This window comes from Carettochelys insculpta, chromosome 2, assembly GCF_033958435.1.
Source record: "Carettochelys insculpta isolate YL-2023 chromosome 2, ASM3395843v1, whole genome shotgun sequence".
Classification (NCBI taxonomy): Eukaryota; Metazoa; Chordata; order Testudines; family Carettochelyidae; genus Carettochelys; species Carettochelys insculpta.
The window spans coordinates 5,338,313-5,358,931 of record NC_134138.1 but is presented as its reverse complement, the minus strand read 5'-3'; the positions used below and the strand labels follow the sequence as shown (position 1 = coordinate 5,358,931).

The 20,619-nt window shown below is 63.1% G+C and overlaps 3 protein-coding genes across 3 annotated transcripts in view; 1 reads left to right on the top strand and 2 right to left on the bottom strand.

The window, feature by feature from the left end:
* The window catches only part of LOC142009058 (vacuolar protein sorting-associated protein 28 homolog), a 148,233-nt gene that overhangs the window by 31,194 nt on the left and 96,420 nt on the right, over window positions 1-20,619 (bottom strand). The window lies entirely within an intron of this gene.
* Window positions 1,979-7,598, top strand: LOC142009103 (vacuolar protein sorting-associated protein 28 homolog). Its single transcript, XM_074986622.1, has 6 exons — window positions 1,979-2,058; window positions 2,461-2,566; window positions 4,624-4,725; window positions 4,947-5,000; window positions 5,845-5,936; window positions 6,342-7,598. The coding sequence occupies exons 1-6, from the start codon at window positions 1,979-1,981 to the stop codon at window positions 6,457-6,459; spliced, it is 552 nt and encodes a 183-aa protein (XP_074842723.1). The 3' UTR covers window positions 6,460-7,598.
* Window positions 6,445-19,009, bottom strand: LOC142009040 (tonsoku-like protein). Its single transcript, XM_074986479.1, has 23 exons — window positions 18,826-19,009; window positions 18,120-18,249; window positions 17,711-17,882; window positions 17,415-17,537; window positions 16,708-16,845; window positions 16,306-16,458; window positions 15,885-16,010; window positions 14,937-15,135; window positions 14,716-14,780; window positions 14,453-14,542; window positions 14,048-14,120; window positions 13,752-13,913; window positions 13,517-13,642; window positions 12,690-13,432; window positions 12,515-12,609; window positions 12,069-12,225; window positions 11,736-11,814; window positions 10,836-11,137; window positions 10,213-10,384; window positions 9,526-9,698; window positions 9,271-9,344; window positions 8,520-8,653; window positions 6,445-8,138 (listed from the first exon to the last, which is right to left on the bottom strand). Exons 1-23 carry the CDS (start codon window positions 18,920-18,922, stop codon window positions 7,945-7,947), a joined length of 3,777 nt encoding a protein of 1,258 aa, XP_074842580.1. The 5' UTR covers window positions 18,923-19,009; the 3' UTR covers window positions 6,445-7,944.

The following is a 20,619-nucleotide window of genomic DNA, read 5'->3' as shown; positions in this document are numbered from 1 at the left end:
CAGCAGTGCCCCAGCCCAGCACAATGTTCCACGGGATCCCTGCTGCACCTGGCCCAGGAGGTGAGTCTCGCTGGCCCTGCCGCCATGGGGAGCAAGGGGCCCCACAGCACCACCCCATGGCCTGGGCTGAGACACAGACTGGCCCAGTCGACACCTGACAGAGCCCTGCTTGCTGGCCATGAGCAGGGCTGTGACCCAGGCCCACCCCGCCCCTGGCCAGAGACCCAGTGACACCGTGGGCTCCAGCTCCCCTCAGGGGACTGCCCGCCCTCAAAGTCCCCAGGGGTCAGGCTAGCGGGGCTGGGGGCAGCAGAGTGGTGGGACACTGGGCTCATGGGAGGGTGGGTATCATGGCCACAGAGGCAGGTTACGAAGCAAAGGCTCAGTCTGCATCAACAGGGGTTAGGATAGCACAGCAGTTCCCAAATTGGGTTGGGACCTCATTTTAATGAGTTTCCCTGGGTTGGCTTAGACTTGCTGAGATCGAGGCCAGACAAAGGGCTTCAGCCCTGTGCAGTGGGGCTCAGATTCCAGGCCCCTCCTGGGGCTGCAGCCTGGGTCCTCAGCCTCTCCTTTCTTCGGGCAATGGGGCTGGTCTTTTGTTCCCCTTACTCGCACCCCTGGTGGCAGGGCCTGGGTTTTGGCTGAGGCATGTGTCTGTGCATTACTTTTTCTTGGCAGAAGTGGATTGTACAGCAATGAAGTTTGAGACCCCCTGAGATAAAGAACAGCTTTCCCACACTGAGGGCAGTTAAGCTGTGGAGCAGGTGCCCCAGGGAGGTTGTGGATCCCCATCAGTGGAAGTTGTTAAGAACAGGCTGGACAGATGCCTGGAAGGGATGGGCTCTGTTTACTTGGCCCTGCTCCAGTGCAGGGGCTGGACTCAACTTCTCAAGGACCCTTCCAGCTCAGAATCTGATTCTCCCTTGTGAACTGTGCTGGGTTCTCTGGCCTGGAGCAAGGGGCGGTGATCAGCAGGAGGGGCGGGATGGAAGAGCGGAGCAGGCTGTAGAGGTCCTGGGTGCTAGCAGTATCCCTGTAGCTAGTAGGCTAAGGAGCTGTGGACGTGGTCCTTCCTAACACCGGGTTACCAGGAAGGTTTTGCATTGTGGGCGTCACTGGTAGGCCCCTAGCTATAAGTGCTAGGTCTGTTCATGGATTTCCTCTTTTTCAGCCCCAGGGAATAAGCCAGAACTGTACGAGGTGAGTAACGCTGGTCACGTTCCCCTCCTCGTCCTGTCTCTGGCACAGGAGGCAGAATGACCTTCCAGCGTACGTCGGGTTTGGCTCTGCAAACGGTTTCACAGCCCTCAGTGCTGGAGCATTCAGGGGACCCCAGCTCTTGAGGTGATTCCCAGCTCCTTACCTCCATCTCAGTGTGGGTTTCTCTGGTCCCTATCTCCTCCACCCTGTGGTGAGGATGCAGGAGGTCCGTATCTGTCAGCTCCGTCCCCACCTGCTTCCAGCCTGTCCATTTGTGCAGCTGACCACACACTGTGCGGGTACCTGACAGGCTGTGTATCTGCTCTCCTTGCAGGAGGTGAAGCTGTATAAAAATGCACGGGAGCGAGAAAAGTGAGTCCATCCCCAGCCGAATGGGTTCCCATGTGGTACACAGTTCTGTGGGGCTTGGGAGTGCTGGGACTTCAAGCTGTTGTCTGCAGTGAGGTCCTTGCTCGGGAGATGCTGGGGCTGATGGTGCAGGGAGCTCTGCGTTCTGATGCTCTGTCCCTGCGCCAAGCTAGGAAGGACCCAAGAGCCCTTCTGCTCCGCCTCTGCCATTGGCCAGGGCAGCCTGCGGCTGAGAAAGATGCAATAGGCGGAAGGGTCTTCTCCAGAAAAAGGGAGTGCTCCTGCTGGGCTGTGGAGCATGAGAGCCCCTGTGCTGTTCCCAGGGACGCGGGCGCGTGTATAGCGGTGGGGGTCACAGGCTATGCGCCTTCACGGGCTTCTGCGCTTGGGTTTCAGGTACGATAACATGGCTGAGCTGTTTGCGGTGGTGAAGACGATGCAGGCTCTGGAGAAAGCCTATATCAAGGATTGTGTCTCTCCCAACGAGTGAGTCCCCAGCTGGGTTTTGTTTCCAGCCTGGTCTCTCCCAGGGGAGCCAAGCGGATGCAGCAGCAGGAGCATCTCCTGCAGGATGCGTCGTTACCAAGTGGAGCAGAGTGACCTCCCCTCCCCAGGGCACTGCGGACACACTGGGGAGGGGGCTCAGAGAAGCATCAAAACAGCCCCTTAGTCCCCCCTCAGGCCCTGCCCACTTCCCCTGGGGGCCAGGCAACATTGCTCCATGCAGAGGGTCTCCAGTCAGAGACCCTGGGGAGCCTCCCCTGCCGTTGGGGCTGTTACAGTGTTCTCCTTTCCCCTGGGGACCTGCTTGTACATCCTCGACCTCCGTGTTCCCCTCCTGCTTGGCATGAGCCACTCCAGCTGTTCTTACTCCATGCACTGCCCCAGGTACACCGCAGCCTGCTCCCGGCTCCTGGTCCAGTACAAAGCTGCCTTCAAACAGGTACAGGGATCCGAAATTGGCTCCATCGATGAATTTTGCTGCAAGTTCCGGGTGAGTTCAGCCTCCAGCAGTACAGCTTTTGGGGACTCTGGGACAGGAATCTCGGAGGGCTCCCAGAACAGTGGGGACGGGGGGGGGCTGTGTTGCTGCTGAGTTCTACATGTAGGCCGCATCGACACTAGTCCCCTCCTTTTGGGGCGAGTTGGGAATATGCTAGTGAGGCACCACCGGGAATATGCAGTGCCTCATTAGCATAATAGTGGCCCCACACAATTGGAAAGCACAGCTTTTGAATTGTGCGCTACCTCTCTAGACGGGGGCTTTTTGAAAGGACACTCCTCCGCCCCCGGACTTTGAAAAACCCTTCTTCCTAAAACCAAATAGGAAGAAGGGGCTTCCGAAGTCCGGGGGGTCCTTTCGAAAGGCCCCTGTCTACATGGGCGGTGCGCGATTTGAAAGCAACACTTTCAAATCACATGCAGCCACCATTATGCTAATGAGGCTGTGAGGGGGTTCGGGGTCTCCATCCTCTGCACCCCATCCGCAGGCAGGAGAACAGCAGGTTTATTAGGCAACAGGGCACAGCGTCGTACAGAGGAGTCAGTGCAGCCGGCAGAGACAGCCAGTCCAAGCCATGCTGGGGAGAGGAGGCCCCGAGGGGCCCCCGGAGCCGGGGTCTTGCCCCCTCCTTTGTCTCTCTCTCTCCCAGCCCCGACTAACTGCTTCCAACACCCAGTTCCAGTTCAAACCCCTCAGGCTGCACCTCCTCCTTTGTCTGCAGCCCAGGGGTGTCACCTGGTCGCCAGGTTACCCTCAGCAGGAGCCCCACGTGTACACACAGGTATCTCCCACTGCATCACAGAGGCACTGCATATTCATGGCAGCGCCTCCTTAGCATCTTCCCAACTCGCTCATTACCATGTCCCTTCTGAAAGGAAGGGGCTTGTGTAGACATAGCCCTACTGTGCCTGACTGACTTAGATGCTGGGGGGAGAGACTGCATAGATTTGTTTATTCCAAGCCTGGAGGAACCAGTGTGGTCACCCAGGCTGTTCCCCTGTGTCCCTCTGGCCAGAGCCCTGCCCCCAGCTCACTCCCAGAGCAGACCTGTCCCATGAGAAATACAGCCCGCCTAGATTTAAAAACTGTCGGTGCTGGAGAACCCACCAAAGGTGAATTACACTCTCGCGGTCACCTGGCTTAGAGAGGGGGCCCCTGGGCTTTGGGGGGTGAGTGTGCACGCACGCACGCACGCACACACACACACTCTCTCTCTCTCCCTCCCTCCCCTGGACCAAAGGCACTTCCACCTTGTTGTAATCATATTACCTTCGTAGAAATCCCTTGTACTTCCACGTCACACCTGCAGCAGTATTCAAGGTCACCACATCTCTAAAAAGATGTATTGGAATTGGGAAAGGTACAGAAAAGGGCAGAAAACCGATTAGGGGTATGGAATGGCTGGGGTATGGTGTGGGGAGAGTAGTAAGAGTGGGATTTCTCAGCTTGGAAAAGAGGCGGCTAATGTCCAGAACATCCCAACTGGTTGGACAAAGTCGATAAGGAAGTGGTGTTCTGTCTTCCTTCTCCTAATGCAAGAACTAGGGGTCACCCCATGAAACAAACAGGTAGTGGGGTTAAAACAGACAGAAGGACGGAGTTCTTCACACAACGCAGGGCCAGCTGTGGGACTCCCTGCCACAGGGCAATGTGAAGGCTGAGACTATAACAAGGCTCAAAAACCTACTGGATACGTTCATGGAGAACAGGGCCACAAATGGCTGTTCAGCAAGGTGGACAGGGTGGTGCCTCTAGCCCCCTGTTTGTCAGAAGCTGGGACTGGGTGACAGGAGAAGGATCACCTTTTGGTGACGTGTTCTGGTCATGCCCTCTGGGGCACCCAGCACTGGTCACTATCTGCGACCAGGCTGGGTGGCCCTATGTTCAGACCGTCTGGCCACGTTCTGTACTGTACTCCCTTCCCCCGGCTTAGCACATGGAGCGGAACCCGGCTTTCCCTGGGAAATGCTCTTTGTTGGGGGTTATATGGTGCTTGTTACCCTGCCCTGAGCTTGCCCAGCCTCATTGTAACCCTCCTGCTGCTGCAGCTCGACTGCCCGCTGGCCATGGAGAGGATCAAGGAGGATCGGCCAATCACCATCAAGGACGACAAGGGCAACCTGAACCGCTGCATTGCTGACATCGTCTCTGTACGTTCCCCGGGCAAGGGGCTGTGCGCACTGTAATCCCGGCATCCTGTGCTTCTGGGACTTTGGCAGCTGGCCTGGCCTGTGCAGCTGCATGGCTCGTCCCCAGGGGGCTGTCAAGGGCCCGCTGTCCTGGCTTGCCCCCACCCTCCCAAGAGGGCTGGAGTGAGGTGCCCTGCTGCTAGCTTCCAGGCCATTGCTGAGGCACCTCTTTTCTCTTCCAGCTTTTCATCACAGTGATGGACAAGCTGCGCCTGGAGATCCGAGCCATGGATGAGGTGAGAATCATTTACAGAGGGACAGAGGATAAGACAGGGAGTATCTTACAGCCTTGGTATAAATCCAGGGTACACCCCCAGCTTGAATACTGCGTGCAGATGTGGTCGCCTCATCTCAAAAAAAAAAAAAACACCCTTGGCTGTGGAAAAGTTTCAGAAAAGGGTAACAAAAACAATGGATTTGGACCGGGTCCAGCTGAAGAGAGATTAAAAAGTCTGTGACTTTTCAGTTTAGAAAACAATAGATGAAGGGTGCGGGGACGACTAAGAGGTCGACAAAATCATGACTGGTGTGGAGGAAAAATAAGGAAAAGGTATTTACTTGTTCCCACCACACGAGATCTAGGGGTTACCCAGTGAAATTAGCAACAGGGTTAATAACAAACAGGATGTATTTCTCATGCAGTGCACAGTTCACTTCTGGAGCTCCTGGCCAGAGGATGGCGTGAAGACCAGGACTTTATCAATAGAGTTCCAAAAAGAGCTAGATCCATTCAGGGAGGTGAGGTCCATCGGTGGCTGTTAGCCAGGATGGGCAGGAATGATGGCGCTAGCCTCCGTTTGTCAGAAGTTGGAACTAGATGACAGGAGATGGACCACTCAATGCTCAGCTGTTCTGTTCGCTTCCCTTGGGGCACGTGGCATTGGCCACTGTCCGAAGACAGGGCACTGGGCAAGATGGATTTTGGTCTGACCCGGTGTGGCTGGTCTTCGGAGAGAGAGGGGGACAAGCTAGGGGTGCATGGAGGCTTCACTGCTGGCAGCAGCGCCTGAAGGGGGGTGGGGCTTTCCCAGCCGGGCCCCAGGCAGGAAAAGCAGAAGCTCCATGCTTTTGTGCATCCAGATCCAGCCAGACCTGCGGGAGCTGATGGAGACGATGAACCGCATGAGCCACCTACCTCCTGACTTCGAGGGGAGACAGAAAGTGAACCAGTGGTGAGTAGGGTGCTCTGAGGCCCCTGCCCTCTGCAGGAGCAAGCCCGGGTCCTGACCCAGCTCTCCAGGACAGGGCCTGGACCTGCCTTGCCCCATGGCGCTCCTGCCAGTCTGAGGGCATGGGGGAGCGCAGAGTGCCTTCGGGCCCAGCTCCATCAGTCTGCTCCCTCTGCAGTGGGAGGTGCTTGTCCCCAGCCCTGCTCGCCATGTCTGATCAGGGGCCTGGTTGCGGGGTGGGACCGTGGCCAGAGGAGCTACCAGCTTCCTCCTAGGCCAGCACTCAGGGCGACAAGTCATGGCTCGTGCCAGGTCCCTCCAGTACTAGTGCAGGCGCAAAGTGCAGCCCAGCAAAGGGCCTTCTTCCTGCTCTGGGGGCCAGGACTGTGCCTTGACTCTCCCGGGCAGGCTGCAGACGCTGAGCGGCATGTCTGCCTCTGACGAGCTGGACGATTCCCAAGTGCGCCAGATGCTGTTTGATTTGGAATCCGCCTACAATGCCTTCAGCCGGTTCCTGCACTCCTGAGGCTGGGCCCTGCGCCCTGCCTGGTCCTGAGGAGCGCCCTCCCACTGTAGCAGTCCAGCAGGCTCCAGGCCCTTTCCCCTAGGCTGCTGTTGGGGGCAGGAGGCTGGGAGTGGTGCACTGCAGCCATTCCCGCAGCAGGGTTAGGGCTGAGTCAAGGTGAACTGTGCTGCTGCAGGGCATGTTCACACTGGGCCAGCTCCAGCCAGCCTGTCTCCTCTCCTCCCTCCCCGTGAGTCCTGCAAGCAGGGCGGGAGACTTGTACACCTGCGGTAATAAACCCCCATGCTGGCTAGCCTGCGGTGCTGTGGCTCTTGCTGGGTGGGAGAAGCAGGCACAGCCACTGCACCTGTACTCAGGGCCTGGACCAGCCCAGCAGCTCAGATTTTCTGGGTGCCACAGCAGCTGGCTAAGGCAGGGCGCTCCACCCTTGCTGACAACAGGTCATGCCCCAGGCTGCAGGGGAGCCTGGGAAATGAGGGTGGGGGGTGTCAAACAGCTGTCCAGAGGGGGAGAAGGCTGGCAGGGTACAGAGCTCTGGCCCAAGCAGCAGAGGGCCAGGTCTCTGCGTCACTGCCTGCAGGGTGGCACAACGCAGGCCTGGAGCAGAGGAGACATACAGCACTTTATTGATTGGTTTCCCAGGCCCCTGCACCAGGCAGAAGCCCACCCTGTGCGGCCAAGAAAACACCAGCCAGCTAATAAGTCTGTCTGAACTAGTCCAGTGGCCACTGGCAGGGCAGAGCTAGAACCTGTACAGCTCGGGAATGGGGGACAAATAAAATATCACCCTCCACCTGTGTGGGGAGACGTGCAGTAGGGAAGGGCTCTTCTGCAGGTGGCCGCCTTCAGTCTCTGGCAGCTTATTTCCCCACGCTGGCTTCAGAGCCTGCTCCAAGGCCAGTGCTGCCCCAGGAGCCAACCCCCCAGCCCTGCCAGCAGCCCCAGGGTTCTGCTGCGCAGGTGTGACTGCAGCTGGTGAGACACCACAGGCTGGAAGCCAGCTCTCCGGGGACACTCTGGGACTTGCCACCCCTCTCTGTTAGCAGCACAGGCCCGGTAGCTCACTGCCTCCTGGGGACACAGCCGAGGCCTTGGTTCCAAAGCCCAGGGACCCCCATGGGGCAGAGTCCTGCAGCGTTCTGCTGCTCGGAGCCCGAGGCAGACAGGCCCAGTTCCACAACAGCAGCCGGGGCCCTGCCTCCTTTGGTTACGACGGGACCAGCAGCTCCCTTCTCAGCTTGCACTGGTGCCAGGTGGGGGGAAGCTGCAGGGCTCTGGGCCCCCAGAAAGAACAGGTTGTGCAGCAGCAGCCAGGTCCTGCCCCTCCCCATGGGCCAGGCCTGAGTTCTGAGTGCAGAAAAGTCGCTGGCACAGGCCGGGCACCGTGCCTGGTTCCTCACGTCTGCCCAAGTTCCCTCTGCGAGCAGCCACAGCCCCAAGCAGGATGGGCCTCTTGTGTGCTCCAGCTGCGAGCGGTCGGGCACTTCAGATGCTCTTACAGAAGAGCTTGTGGTGCTGCGTGACTGCGCTCAGAGAGGTGCCCGGGGGGCCAAGCCAGGACTCACCCACGCCCCGCTGGTTGCTGCCGCTCAGCTGCCGGCTGCAGAGCCGCAGCTCACGCACGTTGGCAGAGACCCGGGCCCACGTGGTGCTGTCCAATGGGCCTCGCACCCTGCAGCCTGCGGGAAGGAAACAGGCCGTTGTAGCCACTGTGGCGCACTGAGAATCCTGGACCCGGCCCAAGAGGGGACAGGCTGGGTGACCCCCCCTTGTGCCCTTTCTATCAGCTGCAGCCCCTCACTACTCCAGTCCTGCCTCCTCTGCTCTGCTCTGCTCTGCACACCACTACGGAGAGAGAAGCAACTCGGCAGCGCCAGCCAGGCCGGGGGCTCTGCTGGATCAGGAGCAAAACTCCAGGGCTCACAGCCTGCCCCTGCCCCCTCAGGATCACCTCTCAGTCCCTCCAGCGAGGGCAGGGTGATGCTCCCGCGGCCCTGCCAGGTGCAGGGAAGCAGGACCCCTCCGCAACCCAGGGATCTTGGAGCCCTTCACCCCCTCACCTGCCAGGCTGAGGTATTGCAGCCCCTGGCGCCTCTCCCCCAGCGCTGACAGCAGCATCTGCAAGCCCCCGCTGGTAACCTCTGGGTTCGCAGACAAATCCAGGGAGATGAAAGTGGGACAAACCAGGAGGCACCTGGGACCAAGAGAGTCAAACAGCCCCATGCCTCTCGGCTCACCCACAATGCACTGCTGCCCCATGGCCCACCCACTCCCTGTGGGCTAGGTGTTAGATGTGCGGTGTGCTGGCACTGCAGCCTTGGAGCGAGACCCCCAGGGAGCACAAGGTGCGACGGGGAAGGGAGGCAGCTGGACAGGTGTACTGCCTGTGAAGTGCAGTAGTAGAACCAGCAGCTCCACCCGACCACCAATCCACGTACGCCCGGTTCTGGAGGCAGGTCCTGCCGCTCACCAGGCCTCCCACCCAAGGGCTTGTGGCTCAGACTCCCTTCCCGCTCTGTCTCTTTTTACGGGAGGGGGTTCACCTGGTGGCCCAGAAAAGCACAATGCAGGGACAGAAGGTGGCCAGTGGGCTAAAGGCGAACATGGCCACCTTACCTCTCACTCAGGCTCTCTTCCTACTATGTCCCCATGGGCTGGCTGCTGGGCCCAGCCACCCCACGGCTCCTACCCAGCAGGAGATCACTCCGCATAGGACCCAGCTGGGTGAAGGCTGGTGTCACACACCCACCCCATTACCTTCTGCCCCACAGCAAAGCCCCTCGCCCAGGGACCCCAGCGCTGCCCCTTTACCTGGCCAGCTCTGCGACAGCCTCATCATTCAGGTGGTTCCCAGAGAGAGCCAGGTGGGTGAGCGCACATCCCTGCTGGAATGGAACGGGGGGGCTGAGCCCAAAGCCACACACCACAGCTGAGCCAGTCAGGGCCAAGCCAGCTGCGTGAGAGGCCCACAGCCCCAGGACAAAAGGGGCTCCCCTGCCACGTGCAGAGCTCCTGCAACTCCTGCAGCCAGAGAAGGGTTACTGCAGGACCCCCTTGCACCCGTACCTGTGTCAGGCACCTGACCACCGGATCCACGAGAGGCTCGCCTAGGCGGGCCGCCACCGAGCCAATCTCCAGCTGGCTGAGGGTGGCGTAGGGCAGACTCCTGAGCAGCAGCTGCAGGCCGCTGGAGCCCAGGGCATTGTGGGACAAAGCGAGGGTCTTCAGGTGCACAGCTCCTGGGCCAGGGGCATGCGGGAGAGACAGTGTGTTAAGAGTGACCCAGCTGCCGTCTGGCCCGGGCAGATAAAGGAGGCTGGGAGCTTGGCGGAGGGCCTGTCCATAGCTGCCTAACTGGAAACTCAGGCACCCAACAGGCCTGCACTGGGAAAGAACGGCAGAGCAGGCTGCTGTGGGGCAGACCTGGCAGGGAACCCAGGGCGTGGTAGCTGTGGGGCAAGACTGGGGCAAGCCCAGGCCTGGGTAGCTGCGAGCTGTGGGGCAGAAGCTGGCAGAGACCGGACAGGACAGCGGTCCGCATTCTTTCCATGAGTGGAACCATCCTCACCCCCAAGCTGTAGGCCCCGTCCCAGTGAATGGGGCCCTCCTGGCAGTGCCTCTGTGTCACAGGGGGGCCTAGCCTGTAGACCGTGGCGCTGGGGGAGGGGAGCCACAAGGGAGGGCACCACCTGTACCATGAGGCCACGCCTGCTGTGCCCCCACTCGGGGCTGGGGGAGTGCAGGGGCACTTACCTTTCAGGCTGTTGGCCAGCAGGAGGCGCTGGTGCTGCCCAAAAGCCTCAGAGAAGCCACAGGCCTGCAGCCGGAGCGTGGTCAGGACCGGGCAGGCTCGAACCAGGCAGGCCAGGGCCTCGCAGCTCTTGTCCCCTAGGGGGTTCAGGCTGAGGTCCAGCTCTTCCAGGCTCTGGAACAACAGGGGCGGAGGAGTCACCCCAACCTGCTGGGCTCTGCCCTGTGCCACCAGACAGCCGGGGCTGCACCCCCGCTGGGAGGACCACAGCGGCAGCCTCAGCCCCAGAGAAGGGACGGAGCAGCAGAGCCCCCCCCATGCTACAGGGACCCTCACAACCAGCCCCTCCCCAGAAGGACCTAGGAGCAGGCACCTTGGCACCAGCATGGCCACAGCTTACTCCTCCCTGATCCGGGGAGCCCCTGGTGTCCATCAGGGCAGCCCTGGCAGGAGCTCATCAGGGCCCTTTACACCAGCAGTGCCAGAGCCGTAGCCCAGAGCGCCAGGATGGGCAGCTTGGGGGTCCCCGAACCTGCTTGTGTCTCCGGAGTTCAGGCGGGAGGCCGGGGCCCCTCCCACCTGCCGTTGAGGGGAAGGGAGGTGCTGGACACACCCACAAGCCAACCTGGAAGACCGCTTGGGAGGGCAGCCCTGCTGCCAGCGCGCGGAGCCCCTCAGCACCGAGCTGGTTGGCCGACAGGTCGAGGAGGGCCAGGCTGGGCATGGTGCCCAGCGTAGCCAGCAGCTCGGTAGCCAGGCCATCGTCCAGCCCCGTCCCAGCCAGCCGCAGCTGGCGGATGGAGCTGTGCAGCTTGAGGGCACGCAGGAGTGGGGTGAGGTGGGGTTGGTGCAAGGAGAGGCCACAGGTGCTGAACAAGGGGCCCGACTCCTGCAGCTCCATCATCTTCAGCAGAAGCCGGTGCTCGCCTGCAACAGGAGTCCATGAGGGAAGACCAGTCGCTGTGGGGCACCCAGACTGACGAGCTCCCAGCCAGCTGCTGCCTGGCCGGGGCTAGAGCCAAGCAGCCAGGGAGAGGGTGGGGGGCAGCCGCGACCGAGGACACCCTCCCCCTGCCCAGCACCACGTGGGGGGCAGCCGCGACCGGGGGCACCCTCCCCCCGCCCAGCACCACGTGGGGGGCAGCCGCGACCGGGGGCTCCTGACATTGCGCACCGTTCAGCGGATGCTGGACAGGTCTTCCCATGGCATGTAGCACGGCCCTGGGGGTGCCAATCTGTCCACCCGAAGCCACATTCCACCTCTGTCCCCTTCCGTAGCTGGGCCAGTGACCCGGAGACTGAGGGACTTGCCCGAGGTCACACACGCAGACGGTGGCACAGCTGTGCCCAAGCCCCCTGGACCAGCCTTCCCACTGGAGCCCCTCCTGCCTGTCCCCCCCACGGGCCGGCTGGCACTCTCCCCAGCCGGCTGACCGCCCTGAGGCGCTACAAAACCCAGCGAGACCCTGTACATCCAACGGTTCCCACACGCAGGCAGGCAGCAGGGTCCGTGGCATCCCCTTACCCACGGCCAGGCTGCAACAGGCCTTGCGATACCGGTCGGCGAGCGGGGGCAGGTCCCAGGACTGCACCTCTGCCAACACCTGCAAGGCAGACGAGAGCCCTATGGGTAGGAAGGAAGGCCGGCTGGCTGGGCAGCACTGGCAGGCTCAAACACAAGGGGAAGGGCATCGCCAGTGAGGGGTGAAGCCAGACCTCCGAGCTCCCAGTCATCTGGGCCCTGCCAGTTGGTGCAGAGTCCACAGTGATGGGCCCCACCACGACCCTTCAGCGGCCTACAGGGGGACCTGGTGGGCTCAGCCCTGGAAGCGCCAATCCTGGCTCGGGTGCCCCTCACCTCCTCGTTGCTTTGCAGGACGTCCACGATGAGATCCTGGGGAGCCAGCAGTGCCCCTTCCTTCTTGAGGGTGAGCTGGGGCAGCAGGCCACAGGCCTGGTAGTGGCGCTGGGCCGCCTGCTCTGCCAGCCACGCCACCGGGCATCTCTCGAGGCCACTGCAAGGGAAGGGAAGGGAAGGGAAGGGAAGGGAAGGGAAGGGCTGAGCCAGAGCGCCCCACCAGAACCAGGCCCCCAGCCCGCCCTCCCAGGGTGGGGCAGGAACAGGGCAGCCCCCCCAGTGGCAGAGGGGAATGGCCCTGTTACCCCAAGTCCCTGACCCCCTGGCGCTGCCTGGGAGCTGGACCCCTCCGAGGGTGCTGCTAATGTTGCCCCAGACCCGGCTGGGGGGGCAGGACTCCCGGGCTCTGGGCCACGCTGGGAGGAAGGATGCGAGGCGGCTCTCACCTGTGCGGCACGGGGATGAGGAAGACGTTGTCTTGGACCCGGACCCGCACTCGGATGGGGGGTGGCCGAGTCGGGGCTGCAGCCAGCAGTGGGGCCTGGGAACAGGAGAGGGGAGTCAAGACCCAAGAGACAGCCCAGGGGACTCCCTTGCTGTTGTGCACCCCCAGCACCTCACCTGTGGGGCCTCTCCACTGCCGTCTACGGGCCTCAGACCAGCGGCTGGCTCCGGAGCCACCAGGGCCTGGCCCCCGCGGGACCGACCCAGCGACGTCCTGTCCACTATCTGGGTGAGGCGGCTTTGCCGGGCCCTCCTCTTCTGGGGCAGAGCAGCTGGGAAGGGGGCTGCGCCGTCGCTCTCAGACCCACTGGTGCCCCCTGAGTCCAAGCCCGACTCCCCCGGGCACCGGTGGCTCCTCTTGCGGGGCTCCCGGCTCGCCCCCAGGTCGTCCTCCAGCCAGTCATCCCCCACGTACTCCTCGGCTGGGATCAGGGCCGGCCTGGCAGAGGCCTCGGCCGGCACCGGCTCAGGGACCTGGCAGGACTGGGCACTGCCCACGCCATGGTTGGCTGCTTCGTACTTGGCCTGCCCGGTGCCAGCGGGGGGCAGCCCAGGCTCTGCCCGCCCGAGGAACCCCAGCACCCGGCTCTCCTCCCCCGGCGCCCTCAGGCTCAGGAGCCGCTGCCTCTTCTTGACGGGCCGGAGCGGGGTCATGCACTCGTCCAGCTTGGCCCAGCACTCTGGCCCCTGCCCGCCACGCTGGGTCAGGATCCTGCAGGGCGCAGTCGCCTTCGTGGAGGGGCCCCCACTCTGGGGCTGGGGGGCCACAGCTGAGTGGGGGGGTGTCAGCGGCTCAGAGAGCTCCGCATCAAACAGCTGGCTTTGCGGCACATCCTGTGGGGGCTGAGCCACCTCTGCTGCTGGGCGGGAGACAGGGAACCCCGTGAGTTGGGCCCAGCCCCCAAGAGATGCCCCCCCACAGCACCACTCCCACCCGGCCTCACCTCGCCCCACCAACGCCTCCTTGAGCAGCTGCTCCATGGCTCGGCAGCGCTGGCGTGTCTCCTGGTCCAGGTCCCGGCCGTACATCCTCACCCACTCCCGGAGGGTGCCCAGAGGGCTCAGGCCTTGCGGCGGATAAGATGGAGGGGCTGAGCCTCAGGGCCGCCCCCAGAAACCCCACAGCTGTGCAGGGGTGCCGAGCCCAGCGCCCGCCCACAGGCCGCTGCTCCCCCACCTTGGCGTTCCTCAGCACCGCCGACGCGCCCCTCTGGAGCAGCAGCTCGGCCACGTCGAAGTGGCCGCAGTTGAGAGCGTCGTGCAGGGGGGTGATCCCCTCGCAGCCTGGGCCCCCGGGGTCATCGATGGAGGCACCACGCTCCAGCAGCAGCCGCACGATCTCTGGGCACAGGAGCCGGCAGTTACTGCTGGGTGGCAGCACCAGGGCCCCCTCCAGCCGGCACCCATCACCCGTTCCAGCCCCTGCCGTCATCCGCCCCCCACACCGAAACCCTCCCACCCTCCTCACCACTCACCCAGGTGCCCGTGGTTACAGGCCTCGTGCAGCGGGGTCCAGCCGCAATAATCCCGTGGGTTCAGGGGGTGGCCCTGCCCCCAGGAGGAAAGAGACATGAACAGGCATGAGGGTTACGTGGGGGCCAGGTGCCCTGCTGGGCTTCATGCCAACTCCCGCAGGATCTCCCGCTCCAGCTGCCCTCCCTGCGGGCGAGGCCGGGAAGCTGCCCCAGTGCCCAGTGCCTACCTGGCTCACTCCCACGCGCCCTGCAGGCAGGACACACTTGCTGAACGCGTCCCCTGCTGGGGGCTGTGAGGGCCAGAGCAGAGGGACGCCGCGACCCCAGCCAGCCGCCCAGCTGCCCCCACGGGCCGACGGAAGGTACCCCAGGGCGCCCTGCCCGGGAACGAGGAGCGGCTCCCACCTGCTCCAGGAAGAAATGGACCCGGCGCAGGTTCCCGTCGATGCAGGCGCGGTGCAGCGGGGTCTCACCCCGGTCGTTGCGCCGGTTCCACTGCAGGGCACAGGGAGGGCGGAGGCGGGGTCAGCACTGCCCGGGGGCCCCAGATCAGAGCCACCCCCTCGGCCCCCCGCCCCGCGCAGCGCCCTGGGATCCGGCCTCGCCAGGGCAGGAGCTGGAGCGACGGCCCCACGGGGCGAGGACGCTGCGCCCAGGCCCAGCCTCACCTTGGCGATGCTGCGGCGGCCAGGCACGCTCTTGCTGTAGCCGTCCAGGTCATCTTCCTCCCCGTCTGGAACGCACAGGCCTGAGTGAGGCACCCGGCTCCAATACAGCCCCCACCCTGCCAAAGGGGGGCCCGCGCCAGGCAGACGCGCAGGGCTACAGCCTCACCCGGCCGGGACTCGGCTCCGGCTCCCTCCCCGTCCCCCCCAGCCGGCCCACTCACCGCTCTCAGACAGCTCCAGGTCGCTCTCCTCCAGGGGCTCGCTGCTGTCCTCCTCCTCCTCCTCCTCCTCCCCCCGGCTGTCCCTGGCGCTGCTCCAGCCCTGCGAGCGGCACAGGCCCTGAAGCCTGGCCAGCGTGTCGGGGGCCTCAGGGCGCCCCCACTTCTGCTGCAGGGGGTGAAGGTGCTGTAGGATTTGCCGCTGGGGGGGTGAAAGGATGGGCTGATCACCCTGCCCAGCCGCAGATGGGGTTGGGCGCTCCCAGGGCTGCTAGCCCAGGCCTTGTCAGCTGGGGGCGCTGGCCTTTAAGGCAGTCCCCAGGCCCCCCCGCCCAGGCCTGAAGGGGCCCTGCAGGGAGCAAGGCCAGGGCACTGACCATTGGAGCAGCTCCCAGGTCCCCCAGCCCCTGCCTAGCCCAGAAGGAGCAGCTCCCAGCACTGACCACTGGAGCAGCTGCCAGGCCCCCCAGCCTGGCCCAGCAGACAGGCTACGAGTGAGGGGAGGACGCTGGCTAGGCACTCTCGAGTCCAGCCCCAGCACCGCAGCTGCCCTGGGCGCCTTTCAGCTCCGAGCCCCGGCACCCCACGCCCTTCCCCTGCCTTTCTGCTGTGCTGGCGCAGGAGGAGCCGGGTGCAGCCTGGAATCCTGGGCGGAGTGAGGAGCTGGGCTCCCCGGCAGGTGAGCAGCACGGTCCCTCCCGGGCATGTGCCAACAAGGAGCAGAGCCTGGAAGCGGGAGGGGGCCAGAAACCAGCACTTTCGGCCACAGGCCCTAGCAGGGAGGTGTTGTGCGTAGGGCGGGGGGCTGGGAGGACTCCTGGGTGCCAGTCTCAGTTATCGCAGGCTCGGGGGACCCCGGGAGGGGCACTGCCAGCTGCCCAGCCTGAAGGGGGTGCTGCAGGCGAGCACTGGCATCCCCATTGGGCAGCAGCTTTGGGCCCGTCCCCTCACCTGCAGCCTGGGCTCCCCAGCCTGCTCCGCGCACCGGAGCGCGCTCTGAAAGCAGGGCTCCAGGGCCTCGTAGCCTTCGCCAGCCTCCTCCCTGGCCAGGGCGATGTTCAGCCAGGTCTTCCCCTCCTGGGGCACACAGACAATGGGATTAGCTTCCCCCCACCAGTCCAGCTCCACTGGCAGGGAGCCCACCCAGGGGCACGGGGTAAGTGACAAAGAGCAAGTCCTTTGCCATCCTGACTCTTACGCCTGCCCCACCCTCCTTCCCTGCTCCCGAGCTGTGGGACCCAGCCAGGCCCTGCTTGCTAGCTGAGCTCCCCTCCCGCAACTCCCCAGAGCACAGCCAAGCCCAGCACGGGGTCCCCAGGCCCTGCAGGGTGAGACCGGCGGGCAGAAGGCAGAGCCCAGGCCGCCCCCTCACCTCCAGTGGGTTTCCTCGCCGCAGCGCCAGCTCCGTCTGGTAGTGCTGGACCGCCCGGCCGGGCTCCCTCAGGTCCGCAAAGGTGGTAGCCAGAGAGACATGGATCACAGCCAGCTCCTGCTCAGGCTTCTGGAGGGACTCGGCGTAGCGCAGCTGCCAGAGACACCGTCCACAGCATGCTGTGCCCGGGGTGGCTGCCCGCCCCCGCAGGGCTCGCCCAGCCCCATCCCTGCTGCCTGCAGGAATCTGAGCGGGTGCCCCTGCCCTCGGGCCAGAGCTTGGCAGCACTTCGGCGGCTAGGAGGAAGCGGAACCAGCCCCTTACTATGCACGGAGCCCAGCCTCCAGGCAGCCTGGTCCTCCCCCAGCCCACAGGCCGAGAGCAGGGGCAGCCCTCACCCACCTGCCTCTGGTAGAACTCCACCGCCCGGCGATAGTCCCCATGCTTGGAGAACAGGTCCCCCAGCTGCTCACACAGGCCCAGGGCTGTCTGCAAGTCGCCGGGCACTGCCTCCTCCAGAGCCTCCTGCAGATGGCTGACCTTCATGGCTGGGGGAGAGGCCAGCAGTGTGAGTGGCACGCACCGGGGGTGGGCTGGGTTCTTCCCCCTAGAGGCTCAGGGCAGGTAGGGGAGCCACAGGTGAAGGGGTATGTGGGGACCAAGGTCCCCCTCACCCAACCCAGCCTGCAGGCCTCTGGGACAGTGAGCACCTGCCGAGTCCCCTTCGCTGCCCCCCTGGGCTGGTGCGGGGTCAGTGTCAAAGCACCGCCCTGTGGTGCCACTGGGGCTACGTCGGGGACGTGCCAGAAGCCCTGTCAGGAGTGGCCTGTGCAAGCGCGGCCCTGCACCCGAGAAGCCGCGGCACCTTTCCCTGGGCATGCCTGTGACACGGGGGTGGGGGGGGCGGGCACCGCCCCAGGAGCCACAAGCCACACAGGGCTGTGAAGGGGAGGGGCTGCACTGAGAGCCAGAGGTGGAGAGCTCCCAGCCCCAGTCAGCCTGGGCTGAGCCCTGGGGAGTGACACCCAACCTCCTCCCGGCCAGCTGCACAGGCCACTGGGTCCCCTCAGCCCCCCCCGCGCCGTGTCACAGGGAGCCCCAACCCGAGCCCCCTCAGCGTAACGCAGGTTCCTGCGGATGCTCTCGCGCTGCTGGGGCTGCTGGGAGCCCAGCACGTAGGCCTTCTTCAGCGAGCGCCTGGCGGCCACAAAGTCCCCCAGGCTGAGGAGCACCTGCAAGGCCCCAGGGCAGCAGGGTCAGCAAGCGGAGGGGCAGAGAGGTCCAACTACCAAAGGGTGCTGGCCTGGCGGGGGGGAGGGGGCTGTCCCCTTCCTGGCCATGCTGGGTGGTCAGGCCCCAGGGGGAAGAGCTTGGGGGCCAAGTACGGGCTCCCCGCTGCCCTCACCTGGGCGATGCCGGCACAGCACTCACTCTCCATGCACTTCTCCTTCATGGTGTGGGCGCAGTCGCGCGCCCGCTCCAGGCAGCGCATGGCCTTGGAGTGCTGCCCCTCCCGCAGGTGGATGTGGCCCAGATTGAAGTAGGCCCGGTACAGGTCTTCACAGAGGTGAGTCTGCCTAGAGGGAGACGGGTCACCCGCAGGGTCGCCCGCCCATTCACGTCCTCAGGAAACCCCTGGGCCCTGTGCCCCCACCTGACACCCCCCAGCCACAGCACCAGCCGGTTTCCTGAGCCAAACGGCTGCAGCCACCAGCAGAGGGTGAACCCCAGAGAAACACAGGAGCTCTTCAGAGGGGCCTTCGGCCTATCAGCACCACCACCCGCCCCCCCCCAGGGAGGGGCCAGGGCCTTACTCGGAGATGAAGATGCTCTTCTTGATGTACTGGCTGCACCTGGCCTGGTCCTTCATGCTGTCGTACACCAAGCCCAGGTTGAGGTAAAGCCGGGCCCTCATCTCACTCAGCTCCCGCTGCGGCACCTTCCCTGGGACAGCCAGAGCCAGCCCGTCACCCAGCCGGCTCCACAAGGCAGGAGCTCCAGGGCCAGAGAGGGGCTGGACAGGTCCTGGACCCCTCACCCTCCAGCTGGCCGAATGAGCTGAGCAAATTGTCTCCCAAGGGATGGGGTGGGAGTGCTGGGAGGTCCCTACGGAACAGTCTCGGGCCCGGTCCTGGCTGCCCTGGTGTGGAACCGAGAGATCAGAAAAGGCTGGAGGTCCCTGAGTGCCCCTGCATATCCCACAATCCCGGTGGCGAGCCTAACTGGGCCTTACAAGCCAGCACGAGTAGATAGGAAGCCCGGATAAAAGCCTGAGGGCCTGCCCCTTCCTGGCCAGGCCAGGGAGTTCCGGCTCGGGGAGGGGATGGAGCTCAGGGACCAGGGACATCCCAGATGCAGGCTCTGGGGCAAGGACAAGGGGTAAAAGGTGGGGACTTAGACCGTCTGGTCAGACAGCCAAGGCAGAGGCCGACTGGTGACCCTCCCCAGGGCGCACCACATCCCAAGCTGATGGCTCCCCTCCCTAGCTCCGTGTCCCACAGCTCCCAGCCCGGCTCTCACCTTCCAGCTGCTCCTCCAAGATGGCCAGGCTCTTCATGAAGGCCTGCTCCGCCTCCCAGAGCGCCTCCCCGGCCTGGCCGCTCTCCGCCACGAACATGTAGGTGCGGCCAATGGTGGCCCAAGCCCTCTGCTGCTCAGTGTGGTCGGACACAGCGCAGGCCAGCTCCAGATGCTGGCGCTGGTGCTGATGGAGCAGGAGAACAAGAGGGCGCATGAGACCCCCCAAGCCCCATGGATCTGGGCTGGCTTTAAATTGGGCCCTGCAAGGCTGACAGCTCAGGGGTTACCACTATGTGCCCTAGTGTTCCCTTTTAAACCCCTCCAGCCATTCTGTCGCCCCTGCTCTGGCTTGCTGCCCCTCTCACCCCGTGGCCTTTGGCGGGGCTGAATACTGGGAAAGTAGCTCTCAGCCCAGCTCCTGGGGAGCCCCAATCCCTGCAGCTGATTATCCCCCTCTCCCCCATTACCTTCAAAGCAGCTTCATAGTTCTCCAGCTCAGCCGGGCGCTCCCCAATCTTCCGGTGGGCCACGGCACAGCCGATAACATCCTCCACGCTCTCCAGGAGGCGCAGCTCCTCCTGGTGCTCCACCAGCGCCTCTCGGTACCGCCCTGCCGGGAGCAGAGAGACACTGGGGTGACGAGCGAGCCAGCTGGCTTCCCAAGGCACAGCAGGGGCCCCTGGGATGAGGCGCACCCACTCCATCAACTACAAGAGCAGCCAGAGTAACAAGCCCGGGGCGTAACCCCTCTTGGGGCTCAGAGCTGACATGCACCGGGGACTCAAGAGCACAACTCCTATGTTAACAACAACAAGTCCCGTGGCACCTTATAGACTAACGTATTTTGCAGCAAAGGCTTTCGTGGGCAAAGACCTGCTGCATCACATAGAATCAGAGAACACTAGGACTGGAAGGGACCTTGAGAGGCCATCGAGTCCAGCCCCCTGCCCCAATGGCAGGACCAAGTACTGTCTACACCATCCCTGATAGACATCTATCTAACCTGTTCTTAACTATCTCCAGCGACAGAGATTCCACAACCTCCCTTGGCAATTTATTCCAGTGTTTGACCACCCTGACAGTGAGGAACTTCTTCCTATTGTCCAACCTAAACCTCCCTTGCTGCAGTTTACGTCCATTGCCTCTTGTTCTATCCTCAGAGGCCAAGAAGAACAAGTTTTCTCCTTCCTCCTTATGACTCCCTTTTAGATACCTGAAAACCGCTATCATGTCCCGCCTCAGTCTTCTATTTTCCAAACTCAACAAGCCCAATTCTTTCAGCCTTTCTTCATAGGTCACATTCTCTAGACCTTTAATCATTCTTGTCGCTCTTTTCTGGGCCCTCTCTAGTTTCTCCACATCCTTCCTGAACTGCGGTACCCAGAACTGGACACAATACTCCAGCTGAGGCCTAACCAGCGCAGAGTAGAGCGGGAGAATGACTTCTCGTGTCTTGTTCACAACACACCTGTTAATGCATCCTAGAATCATGTTTGCTTTTTTTGCAACAGCATCACACTGTTGACTCATATTTAGCTTGTGGTCCACTGTAACCCCTCGATCCCTTTCTGCTGTACTCATTCCTAGACATGCTCTGACAAAGCGGTTCATTCCCTCCAAAAGCTCATGCTCCAAAATCTCTGCTAATCTATAAGGTGCCTCAGGACTGCTTGTTGTTCTCGAAGTTACAGACTAACATGGCTCCCTCTGTGATACTCATCTCCCATGTTGTAGCTGACGGCCTCTGATTTTCTAGCTACAGGAAATACAGTGGCTCTAGCACACTTGGATGGC